The 13,996-nt window shown below is 34.3% G+C and overlaps 1 protein-coding gene across 1 annotated transcript; it reads right to left on the bottom strand.

The window, feature by feature from the left end:
- Positions 1-821: 821 nt before the first annotated feature.
- On the bottom strand, positions 822-13,473 carry LOC126831630 (ras-related GTP-binding protein A). The gene is made up of 8 exons (XM_050562219.2): positions 13,358-13,473; positions 11,062-11,161; positions 9,625-9,691; positions 6,720-6,942; positions 6,409-6,504; positions 4,613-4,735; positions 3,565-3,772; positions 822-2,379 (listed from the first exon to the last, which is right to left on the bottom strand). Exons 1-8 carry the CDS (start codon positions 13,367-13,369, stop codon positions 2,291-2,293), a joined length of 918 nt encoding a protein of 305 aa, XP_050418176.1. The 5' UTR covers positions 13,370-13,473; the 3' UTR covers positions 822-2,290.
- Between the last annotated feature and the right edge of the window lie 523 nt (positions 13,474-13,996).

Genomic DNA, 13,996 nt, shown 5'->3' with positions numbered 1-13,996 from the left:
CTTTTTCACACAAGAAAATATCACTTGACAGAGCTGAAAGCACTGTATTAATTACACTGTAACTGGAATCTTGTTCACTAAGTTCAGCCAAAACATTAATACCTTGTTCTACAGAGGCTGAACATGCACATGCACTAGAGGAACAAAAAGATTCACATTTCTTAAAATAAGATTTATACTGTGTCTTGGTTCCAATATGCCACGATTGTAACACAGTGGATTTTGCTGTTCCCAAAAGTCCTCTCTTTTTGAGTTGCCTCCCGAGTTATAATTTGGATTGAAGTGGGTGTTTCATTTCGGGTGAATTTGAGAAATATAGAATCTGCTCTTAGCAACACCTGATGTATTAATAATTAAATTAGCAGCGGGAACCAGGCTTGTGTCGTCCATAAAGGTGCAACCGCATTTCCATAGCCATTTCCTCTTACAACTTTTTTAACACATTTGGTATAACACTGAAGGGGGGGGGGGGCATATATTTTATCTGTCCATTTAACAGTGAAATAGTCAACAGAAATGGCTTGAGGATCTGGATTCTCCGAAATGTATGGAACAATTGATGATTTAATCTACTGGCAAAAATGTCAATGTTTGGCTCAAAATTAAATAGGTATTGACTATTGGCCTATGTTAAGCTAAAACTGAGTTTTGATAAACTAAGTGATAGTTGGCAAAACTTTGGCTTACTATTATGACAGCAGTGGAACACAAAGCTGGTTATATCTCAACAATTGCTTTATCAACATACATAAAAATTTTAATGATGACATGATGACAGACTGTAGTGTCGTCCCGCAGAAGAGATTAACAAATGCAATCCATTGAAATCGACAATTTTATTCTTGTCCAAAATCAAAGAGGTATAGCAATTTTAAACAAGCCAACAGTGAGGCTGATGTCCCTGCCCAAATCCCAAAATAAACAGATGACACATATTAATTAATCGCACATTTATTTTTTTCAAAAGTATCGAGCAATCAAACTATACACTAAGTTTCATCACTCTCTATCAAATAGAATCAAGATTATCTTGTCCCAAAGCATCGATCAATGAAATTGATTAGCACTGCTTAGCTTCAGCTCGATATGTTAATCATTGAACTCAGTCAAGACATTCACCTAATGAACATCTACATCAAGTTTAAACATTCTACCTCAATTAAAAGCAGAGTTGTTATGTTCCAAAGTCTTGACCAATCAAATTGTTTATCGCTCCTTAGCCTAAGCAGAAAATTCTCACCATCGAACTTAGTCAAGGTAATGATATAATGAAAATATACACCAAGTTTCATCACTCTCACTTAATTAGAACTAAAGTTATCGTGGCCCAAAGCATCAACCAATCAAATTGCTTATCTCTGCTTACCCTAAGCAGAAAATTCTCATCTTCGAACTCCATCAAGGAAGTCACCTAATAGACACCTACGCCAAGTGTGAACATTCTAACTCAATTAAAATGAGAGTAATTGTGTTCCAAAGTATCGACCAATCAAATTGCTTACCCTGAGCAGAAAACGCTCATTATCAAACTTAGTCAAGGTATTGATGTAATGAAACTATACACCAAGTTTCATCACTCTCACTTAATTAGAACTAAAGTTATCGTGTCCCAAAGCATCAACCAATCAAATTGCTTATCTCTGCTTACCCTAAGCAGAAAATGCTGATCTTTGAACTCCATCAAGACCTAATAAACACCTTCACCAAGTTTGAACATTCTAGCTCAATTAGAGAGTTATTGTGTCCTAAAAAGTGTGACGGAAAGACAGACGAACAAACCCATTTTAATAGTCCCCTACTTTCTTTGAAAGGCGGGGGACAATTAAAAATCACTGGTGGGATATTTTGTGCATACATGTTGAGTGGTGCATGGACAAATTGTCTTCACATTTTAGAAGTTAAATCACAATCGGTCTATAAATACTTTTCAAAGAATTTTAATCATTATAGTTATTAAGAGATTGTTATAATCATATATACTTGGGTGTATTTTTCAAGGATTTCATGTTTTATTCATCATTTAAATTTTCCATGATTTTTGTATCGACATAATTTGATTTTTACAATAACGATTTGTTTGTAAAACTTCATCAAAAGTTAATTGACTTTGCTACCGGTAGGCAAAGTACCGGTAATCTGTATTTTGAGTGAATTTACAAATAAGCTTGCAATATGGGCTTAACAAATCTCTGGGCAAGTGTTCTTTCTGTTCACTTTTACATCCATTATTGATCCATGTTTTCTTTCTGTTCACTTTTTCATCCATTGTTGATCCATCTTTTCTTTCCGTTCACTTTTTCATCCATTGTTGATCAACCCTCTCCAGCGTTTCAAAATATTTTCGAGCATTTTTAATATTTAACAGAGTTGCAGCTGATGCTGGAATATGATATGGAAAGAAAAAATAAATAATTCATACATGTTTTAATTATTTGATCACTTTTGATAACTACTGGCAAATAAGAAATAATGCTGCAGAAAAAGGAATCTCCATAAGATAAAATAAAGATACTGTAAATTGTGCTAATCCATACAATTTTTACATATCCTACTGGTTTATTTATTTACATGACCGAGTTATTTATTTGATGTCAGAAACAGCCTGTTATAATGTTAATTATAGGAGAAACAATCTGAACTTTGGTGTGTGCAATGGTAACACTATATTTTATTAAATCAAACAGATTAATTCTGTTGGTAAGACTCTTAGTCTTAGAAATCCTTATTCTAGTTTGGTTCAACTATCGGAAACTCTGTGGTACTTTTTTAGACGCCCACATGGAAATGTTGTTGTATATTGCCATCGCCTCCGCCTGTTCGTCGTCCACACTTTCTTGTGTACACTCTACAGGCCACATTTATAATCTGATTGTTTTGAAATTGATATATATGTTGTTTACATTAGTGAGATCAAGAAGCCTATTTAATTTGAGTGATTTCAATTAATTTCTTCTGGAGTTATGGCTCCTGTTTCACTTTATTGCACCTTGTGAACGCTTTAACGACAAGAATTATATCTGTATGAAATTTATATGCATCCTTTAAATTAGTGAAATTGCACCTAGTGAACGCTTTAACGACAAGAATTATATCTGTATGAAATTTATATGCATCCTTTAAATTAGTGAAATGATTAAGTCTAGAGTTATGGCCCTTTTTTTCACTTTGTTCAACACTGTGAAAGCTCTAACGAGATAAGTTATCATCCGATCTGTATGAAATTTATATGCACCATTTGAGTTAGTGAAACAAAGAAGTCTATTGAATTTTAGCAATTTCTGTTCACTCCAGAAGAAATTAACGGAAAATATTGAAATTAAATAGGCCTCTTCATCTCACTAATGGAAACAACATATCAATATCAAAACAATCAGATGATAACTGTAGTCTGTAGAGTGTTTACAAGAAATTGTGGACGACAGACGGATGCGACCATATTTCCATGTGGGCGTATAAAAATCAAATTTTACTTTTAAAAAGAAATGGATGAAAGAATCAGTTACATTTCTTGTACATTTTCAGATTTGAGTGTCATTGTAAAATATGCACAAAGCAATAACTTACGTATAGTTTTGTCAGACATAATGACCATCACAAATGTGTTGGATGTGAAGACATCAACAAAAGCAGTAAACGCAGAGTTTCGAACCTCCATTGATTGGAAAGCTGCAGCTAATTTACTACAGCTGAGTTTAAACTGTTTTATAATATTACTGATCTTCTCAAACCGGTGGATATCTTGATGGGGTCGTCGTTCACAGTGTGATATCACCTGTAAAATTATCATTACTTTATACATGTACTTAAAGATGCATTAATTTTTAAATTTTTTACATGCCCATTTTTCTACCGAACTGTAGTATCGTGATCATCTTGTGAGATCTTCATTATTTCAATCCTGCTGTGCACTATGAGGAAAATTTTTCCATCTACATTATTTATGTGCATGCCAACGAGTACACCTGAATTCAGTTTTTCGTACCGTCCGTAAACTATGGGGATGCTCGATTGTCAGTAAGGAACATTCCGAATTGACAGAATTACAATTATGTATAGAGAATTCAGTTCTGTCACAATTCAGTCCCCTCAACAGAGATGGTGTGCATGAGTAGAATCATGACATATTTAAACACAACAAATATGTTTCAGCTGACATGGTTGGTTGACATATTTTCTTATGCAGTTGGCGCATGTGTTGTAGCCCCAAATTCCCATTTTCACTCGATTGTCACTATTTTTGGGTTTGACAGAATTCAATTCCGGAATGTTCAATCAAGCATTCCCCATAACACAGTTCCTTGCCAGGTCCTCCATACTGCATCACTGACAAGAGGGAACCACACTGGAAAATCCTGAGGAATTTCTCAACCAACATGGGGATCGAAGCCGTAACCACAAGTTTGCTTAGTCAGCACCTTACTAACTGAGCCACCGTTGACCAACCAATCTATCGTGATCCATTTTAATAGTATAGTCCCCCTCCTTTCTGTTGACTGCACAGAAATGTTTCTCTTTAAATTAAATGAATTAAATAAAGAGTTATATGTCCCAGTAAGTGTGATGGACAAATCCATTTAAATAGTCCCTTGCTTTCTTCAAAAATTTGACTCACCAGAAATGTAGCTCTTTCAAATAATAAAACTTCATCTGCATCAATAGTATTACCAAATGATGCCAGATTTGATTCTAATTTTTGTACGTTGGGTATTAACTGATATACTATTGATGACCAAGCCTATAAAAGTAAATATTTTCAAATCAGTGTAGATATACATGTGGTTGACTAATCTGTTTCACAGAGAATTACGAGTCTAATATCTCTGTAACACGTGCCGTCGCAGCACGCGGCGTCAATCATTGGCTGAATGACGGGTGCATTGTTTACATAAGACGTTACTGCTTCAGGCAGAATGCTGCCTTTAAGTCCTTTTAATACCCATTTACACTAAATAGGAAATAATTTTTACCTACAGATACGTCTTTATTTATTTTTCTAATACATCAAAAAAATCTTTTAGAATTTAATTTGTCGGTGAAAAAAAGTTAATATTTGATGTCATCCTAATCAGTGATTGTAGCTGCCTAGTGAATATTCACTGCTGATCAGTGTGGTGGTTGACATGCAAGATACAGATACATTTTATAGGGAAAATCAATAGGGCTCATCCTTATCCCAATGCTTCATATAAAATTTGAAAATGAAATCAAATGAAATGGGGTTAACTCTGTTGTTCTGCTCTGACTGGGCTAATGAAGACAGAGACATGGGAAGGCTCCAATTTTAAGTAGATTAGAATACCACAGCCGTTTAAGAGTTTAACTATAAAATATATAAATGAGACATAGTAACTTTGCACAGAATAAAGGAAGGACACACAAAAAAAATACTCTGGTTCTCAGATACCGCCGGGTCATCAAAAATGGATCGTGTCATACATTTTCTTTTATTATAAAAACAAGAGAGAGAGAAATGGGGTTTAATGTCCATGATACAAACTAGGTCATTTTGGGACTAACATATGGTTCAATTTTATTTCAATAATTCGCTTGCGCATAGGGGTCTTTAGCAGTGGGAGGAAACAGAAGGACAAGGAGAAAACCCACGAGGTCGGACAGTCGACCCTACTCCTTGTCACGTACAACCGGGGAACCGAAACCATGCCAGTTAACTCAATGATATAGTGTGCACACGCTAACCATTCGGCCTTCCAACCCCCAGTATAAAAACAAAGTTATCCATTTTCGCATGTTTGTATTTCCCATGATCAAGGGAAGTAACTCTATTAAGCGTTTCTTGAAAAGAGGAACTGAACACTAGCTAGACTCGGCTATCAAGTACGTAACCATGGGAAACAATATTGACAATGGATAATAGATTGTTAATTTGTTATTCCACAATGATGGTGACATTTTGTTGTGAATCTTGTCAATTTTTACCATCAAAATGCCCAAGCATCTTTCCCAAGAACTATAACTGATAACTTTGAGAGTGATGACTGAAAGTATTCTCCGTGGTGAGATTGCATGCGAGGACGCAGACTTCGATTTTGTGCGGCCTAATTTGACTGAAATTTTCAATATAATCATTTTTCATTATCTATTATATCATAAACAGCCAGTTCCTTATCTAAATCTTACATCTTTAACAATGAGTCAATTTATGATTTCCTTTTTTCCTTTATATCTGGGTTGGATACTTGATAAATAACGTTATACTTCTGGTTTCAACAAGAATTGTTTAATGGAGTTCTACCCCTTGACTCAGAAAATATTAACAAGTAATAACCAATGAATGAAACTGTTTTTGTGGACATTTCCAAGTGATGCTGTTGTATCTGACAACCAGTATATATTTTTTTGATATGGTATGGCTTTATTATTATTATTGTAATAAAAGTCAGTGATTACCTTATATAGTGTTTCATCCCAAATAGATGTAGCAAAACAGGTACAGTCTAATGGTTTTGATAATCTCTTTAAATCCTCTTCCCTCTCTTTAAATATCTAGAAAACAAAAATATAACAAAACAGTTTAAAACAGAATTTGCACATTAAAATATCTCAAATATTAGACAAGTACAATATATCCATCAAGTCAGATTTAGGTGACCCAATTCTAGGTACAACAGTAAATATTTAGATTTTATATGGAAATGCTTACAGCTCATTTTGTGTTTTACTTAACCATTTGAAACACTCAAAGCAATGTTTCAACTCACCCTATCTCTCTGATCATCTTGAACCAAATCCATTTTATGAATCAAAGCAAAAACCTTAGCATCTGGTGAATTTTCTAAAATGGCTTCTAGACATGATTGATAATAATGGATGTCTTTTTCTAATTCTCGACTTTCAACATCAAACACATAAATAAGTACTTCGACATTACGGAAAATATTATCTCTCTGACTTGCAAAATAATTCTCCATAAAAGCTTCTTGTCTGGAACAGAAATTATATTCACTCACGATAACGTCCATTGAATACTAACTAGGACGATTTGGGACTAACACATATCACCCACCGAAACAAGCCAATAGCGAGGCTGATGTCAATCCCAAAATAAACAGATGACACATACTAATTAATTGCACATTTATCTTTTTGAAAAGTATCAAGTAATCAAACTGATTATCTATATTTAGTCTAAGCAGAAAATGTTCACGATCGAACTCAGTAAAGGTTTGAATACCTAGTAATGAAAGTATAGTTTAATCACTCTCCATCAGTTAGAATCACAGTTACCTTGTCCCAAAGCATCGATCAATAAAGCTGTTGAGCTTATGAACATCTACACCGAGTTTAAACATTCTACCTCAATTAAAAGCTGAGCGGTTATGTTCTAAAGTCTTGACCAATCAAATTGCTTATCACTACTTGGCCTACGCAGAAAATTCACATCATCAAACTAAGTCAAGGTATTGATATCATGAAGCTATACTATATGCATCATCACTCTCACCCAATTAGAACCAAAGTTCTAGTGTTCCAAAGTCTCAACCAATCACATTGCTTATCTCTGATTGCTTAGTCTTAGTGGAAAATGTGCATGATCGAACAGTGTCCAGGCATTCACCTAATAAACACCTACACCAAGTTTGAACTTTCTACCTCAATTAGAAGGGGAGTTATTGTGTTCCAAAGTCTCGACCAATCAGATTGAAGTCTCTACTTAGCCCAAGAAGAAAATGTTCATCATCAAACTTAGTCAAGGTATTGATGTAATGAAACTGTACACAAAGTTTCACCACTCTCACTCAATTAGAATCAAAGTTATCCAGCTGCAAAGTCTCGATCAATTAAATTGTTATCCAGAGCAGAAAATTCTCATTATTGATCAAACTTAGTCAAGGTATTGATATAATAATACTGCACACCAAGTTTCATCACTCTCACTTAAAGGAGGCAAGTCTTTAACTCAATATAATCCACAGTCTTCGACACTGCAAAAAAGACTCATCAGCACATGAATCGCATGCCAGAATGTTTATTAGAGTGCTATTTAAATGAAGCGGCTCAACATACCCAACAGGAGAATACTACCGGTGTAGAGTGGATTAACCAGACTCTTTGCATAGTTCGCCGAACATAACTGATTAGAAATTACAGTAAAAACGGAAACAATTGAATGTAAATCAGTTTATATACTTTCATAATACATTATTATATGTGTTACGATCCATTTGTGTCCATTTATAGGTGCCAAATATTAGGGATTTAGCTCCTTTAATTAGAACCAAAGTTGTCGCGTCCTAAAGCATAAACCAATCAAATTGCTTATCTCTGCTTAGCCTAAGCAGAAAATGCTCATCTTCCAACTCCATCAAGGTATTCACTTAATAAACACTCACACTAAGTTTGAACATTCTAGCTCATTTAGAAGAATTAGTGTGTCCCAAAAAGTGTGATAGACAGACAGACCTATTTTAATAATCCCCAGCTTTCTTCAAAAGGTGGGGTACAAAAAGGACGAAGCAAACCCATGACTTGCAAATACATGTATAGAAAACTAAAGACAGGTTGCCAAGCAATGAAACATGTACCCACAGCATCTAAATCATCCGAGCAGTTGCATATTTTTTTTGGGGGGAGGGGGCGCGGTAATGGGAGCATATACAAGACACTGATATCAATTTAAGGTTCGTAGTTATACAATAAACTACCAATTGATGGTTGTATTTTCAACTCTATTGATAGAAAATGCTTGAGAATGCCAAATGATTAGGCCACCTATGACGAAAGATGGCAAAACCACATGAATCATTCTGATATTATAGTTTTACAAGTGCCTATAAATTTAGGACTTATATCGTTATCAACATTTACCAAATAATCTCGATCATACTTTAGTAATTAATACATGGTGTGTATATTTTAACTCTGTAGGAAGTATGGCCCATTTATTCCTTCAATAAACCTTGTGTTCCTATTTGATTCCCGAGATGAAACAGTAGAGTAATGGTGGTACGTACCCTACATTTCAAGTCTAACAACGAGATGTATCTACATCAATTATCATAAAATTCGGGCATTTAAATGGGTAACATTTCTATATCTGTCACTATCGGTAAAACCAATAGTAACCATATGAGCTTTCACTATGATCACCAAATACAAGATAACACTCTCTCGCATTAACTGATTTTGTCTACTTAAACATGCATTACACAAGAGCTAAATCTGCCTATTGCAGATCTTTCTGTAGGCCTGAAATGTTATATAAACTATAAATTAGACATTCATCAACAAAACAAGATCATAATCAACTCTCGATGCCATCGCTAGCCTGTGCTATTTATTGGAATGGAATACATTTTTTGAAAAATAGTTAAACATAAATATGGATAATCGAGACTTTGCTTTTTATTGTACCGGCTTTATTAAGGATGACCGAGACTAGCCTAAAATTCAAAAGCTAATATCTTGGTTCTGAGTGGAGCAATCTGACTGAAATTTTCAACATATTCTATTTACGTTATCTTTTTTTTTAACTATTATATCGAGAACTGTCAACTCGTTATCTAATCTCCCATAATGCCCCTTTAAACCAAATACATCCAACTGATAAGGAATTGGAAGCTGAAATCTGGTTTTGGTAAACTACCCAGTCAATTATCTACATACCCTCCACAATCCCAAAGATTTAACACCAGGTTACCAAGGAAACGAACATGAGAATGTTCAACATCAACTGAAAGAGACAAACAATCAATAATGCATTGGAATAACATCTTAATGAGTCGATTTGAGCTGGAAACTGGCATACATACAAAAATCTGAAATAATTAAAATTTGATTGGCTTTTAGTTCTTCAAGATGCTAATATTTAACATAAAAAAACATGTCACGATAGCAATGGTAAATCTAGTTGTACGAGTTCATAACAATGTGTATACATGTAAAGTCAATCAGATGGTAACTTTAGGGGCCACATGAACTAAAATTTTACATCAGGCAGGCCAGAGATATACAAAAATTCTAAAAACAAAGCTAAACGTCCTTGAACTTTACTGAATTCTAATAACCAAGCTAAACGTCCTTGACACAAGTAATTTTTTAGACTGGTTCCTAAACTGCCAAGATATAATATTGAACAAAACGTTTTCTTGTATTACATGTACATATACAACTTTGATATCTATGACATAGAGTACAGAAGTCAGAGTTTTACTGAAACCGGAAAACAATAATAAATGATTTCTACCGCTAGTTACCTAAGAATTATCGACACGAAAGTTGGTTGAAATTTGTTCCACGGGCCACATTTAAACCATTGGCGGGCCGGATGTGGACCACGGGCCGCATTTTTGACACCCCTGCTCTAGAGCATCCACAAGATATTTCAAATTGATCAAGGGCAACAACTCTGGCAGTCATTAATGGACATCATAGACAATCAATAGACTTCCTCATGTCATGACCATAAACACTGTGTATTCAAAGTCAATTATGTGACTAGAGCATCCACGATTTAGTTCTAGAGCGTCCACAAGAGTTTTCAACGTGATCAGAAAGAATCTGTCAAAATTTGTAGACACTATCACGTGACAGACGAACAAATGGAGAGGGTGACATCATCAGATGCCCACATATCCAAATTATGCTAATTAAAGGGCCATAATTCCAGAACAAAAATCCTAAAGTTTAAAAAGGAGAAGTCAATAATTGTTGCATCTATCAAACAGTATAGCAAGCAAAATAACACTAATTAAAGGGCCATAATTCCAGAACCAAAATAGCGATTGTGTTCAAATTCAATTTCAAAAGTTGTCTACACATAAGAAACATTATCCAAAGGTTTGAAAAAGATTTGTCAAAAGTTGTGGCCTCTAAAAAGCGGACAAGCAAAATTTTGCTAATTAAAGGGCCATAACTCTGGAACAAAAATAGCAATTGCGCTTAAATCCAATGCCATTTGTCGTCTACCCAATCATTAAAAGATTCATCAAAAATTGTAGCCTCTAGCGAGTGGACAAGCAAGTGTGGATGGATCGATGAACACTGCAGTTGCATTTTAAGTGTTTAAAAAATATGTGGAATTAAACTATCTAGACAACTTACTTGTGGCGCCTAATCTTCTAGTATCTCTGGCAATATAATTAGCAAATATAATAGATCTCATACTAGTCTTACCAGATCCACTTTTACCCATCAATAACACCTGAAATAAATAGAAAAAGTCAATATATTATAAACAAACTTTTAAATTTTAATCCGATTAACATGTAAATATTTATGTTTTTTTTTAAACTTTTTATTTTTACAGTCAATCATAATATCTCTTTAAAGCCCCAACATGTCAGAATGATGGAAGTATGAAGTTTAAAGAGCACATAAAATAACCAAACAAAGTTACATGCACTTAGAGCTAGTGTTTACTATATACTCTACTAGCTGCTGTCCCGGCGTTGCATGGATTGCAAGTAGACTACTGGCAGCAGTAGGACAACGCCTTCTAGCCTATGTTACAAACTGGTGCGAGCTACCCCTATACACCAAATTTCAGTCTTGGTACAGCTCTAGTGTAGCCGCCTACCCTGAACAGACAGACAAACAGACAAAGGACAGTCAGAAATTTTAGTATATATATATAAGAATTTCACATGATATATCATATTGTGTGTCAGAGCTCTAAAACACTTTCGATCTTTAATCCAGTTGATTAGCGTGTGACTACACATACGATTTACACTTAATGTTTACTATAGGTTCAGTGATTGAACTAATCCTAACCTAAGCTACAAATAAGCAAATATTATATAAAGCAGACCCCAATGTCTCCATCATGTTCAGAAAAGGGGACATAACTCTAGTACGAAGAGTCGCAGAGCACTGAATATCAATTGGTTTTCGTCCTCTCATGAAAATAATGCTTCACACCAAATTGAAAAGAATCTATTGAAAACTGTAGACAATTGTTGAGTGACAAACTGACCAACAAGACAATCAGGGTGACAGTATAATAATGTCCGAACTGAAATGTCTTTTAAGATATCCAAATACAATATTAAAAGATAGGTTGCCAGGCAATATAACGTATGCCCACAGCAGCTAAATCATTTGTGTAGTGAAAAAGGTTTGTCGATTTATTCTTTTGTAGGTACTTGGAGCATTTACAAGACACTGATATCAATTTCATACAGATTGGGTGGGTGCAATAATAACTTTTGTCGTTCGGGCGTTCATAATGTTGTACAAAGTTGAAAAAGGGCCATAACTCTACAAGTAATATCAGAAATTGCTGAATTTCAATAGGCTTCTTCTGTTCATTAACTTTCAGACAATAATTTTTGTTCACAAGGTTCAACAAAGTAAAAAAGGGTCATAACTCTACAAGTTACTAATAGAAACTGCTGAAATTAAAATAGGTTTCTTTGATAACTTATGCCTTAGAGCATTGACAAAGACCATAATTATTTGACAGAAATTTTCTATCAATGTGATCAACTCTTAGAACAATTATTTCTTGTTTACTTTTATCTAAATCTACTAAACGAATTTCATACAAATAAGCCATGTCAGCAAAGTACAATCTTACAGAAGTTACAAGTAGACCTCAAGCTTTTCCTGGGTGTTAAGTGCACATGTGCAACATATTTGAGCTGTTCCACATCTGAGGGCAGCTAAAAATAGTTCTTTCGTATAAATATGTAGTGAGGAATATTAAACTATTGATATTTTAAGAATGCTTGTATCTATTTTGAAAGAAATGTTTAGCTCTGAAAATGATTGAAAATAAGTATTACTCCTGCAAAACAAACAGACATATTTCTAATGCTGGAAAGCCGCCAACTTGTGCATAATCCTTCAACCCCTATGCGATATGCAAGCGTCCCATTTTACACAGGCGAAGTGGTGATGTTGATGTTTTTAGAAAGCTGACTATGTCAGATAAGTGAAAAATTACAAGAGAAAGCAATAGGATGACAATTCCAGGTATTGTCACTAAGGCAAGGTTTAGTAGTTTAGCCATTTTAATTATTATAAACTGAAGAAATGGCAATCAGTTTTCTGGAACTGACAGTGACAGCAGCTTCTTTTACACCTCAACGTTTCTGTTTAGATTGTTTAACTGAAATTTCAGTAATAGGACACATCAAATAAAACAAAACTTTATGGAATAAATTCTGAATTGAATACTATTACTCGATCTATAGGATTACTGATAGGTGCAACGTTTCGTTTGATTTTCAACAATGATCAATCACATGATAAACAATCATCAATATTCTGTTCAAACCTTTTCTTTACCTGTCATTCTTGATAATCACACGAGAAATTATTTTCTTTATTGACATATAGGGAGTTCTATGATATGATCATAGTTATATTAATCATAAGCTGTATAAAGTCATACCTTTTTCTTCATTTTAGCAGGCTGTGTTTACTGTTTTAGTGTTTACGCCTAATTTGCGGAAATGAAAAACTAGTTGACTTCACGTGACCAAAGTTTCCCTTTGGCCAGGATTAACCAGACACTAATAAATACGTCAATTTAGGAGTTATTTCCCGTGATACTCAATACTAGACACCTAAACCACAGAGTAAAAATTTACTCTGTGCCTGTACCCATTGATCTATAAAGTATAAAGATGAGTGCTATAATTAACCATTAACGTCATTTTTTAAAAAATAGAGCCGGTCTTTCTTTAGGCCTTAAATATTATATAAACTACCGGGTATTAGGCCAAATTAGAGTTAGTAGACATTTAATATTAAAGATACCATCCCGCATACAAACTGAAACTGGGTGATTTGATGATATATTTTGGACTAAAAACATATTCATACTAATTAATCTATCAAAATTTTGCTTCAAATACTTTTCAAAACATAGTATTTGCGAGGAAATACTTGAAGCTATAAAAAAATCTATCAAAAGAAGTCATGTTTGGATCATATGATTTGGCTGCATGACGCGGTAGCCTACATCTAGTAGTATATAGCAAGGGTGCGTGTTAAAGCCGAAGGAGAATTCATTAAGTATTCAAAACAA

Source organism: Patella vulgata, chromosome 1, assembly GCF_932274485.2.
Source record: "Patella vulgata chromosome 1, xgPatVulg1.2, whole genome shotgun sequence".
In the NCBI taxonomy this organism is placed as follows: domain Eukaryota; kingdom Metazoa; phylum Mollusca; class Gastropoda; family Patellidae; genus Patella; species Patella vulgata.
The sequence above is the reverse complement of the archived record's forward strand: the minus strand, read 5'-3'. Positions and strand labels throughout refer to the sequence as shown.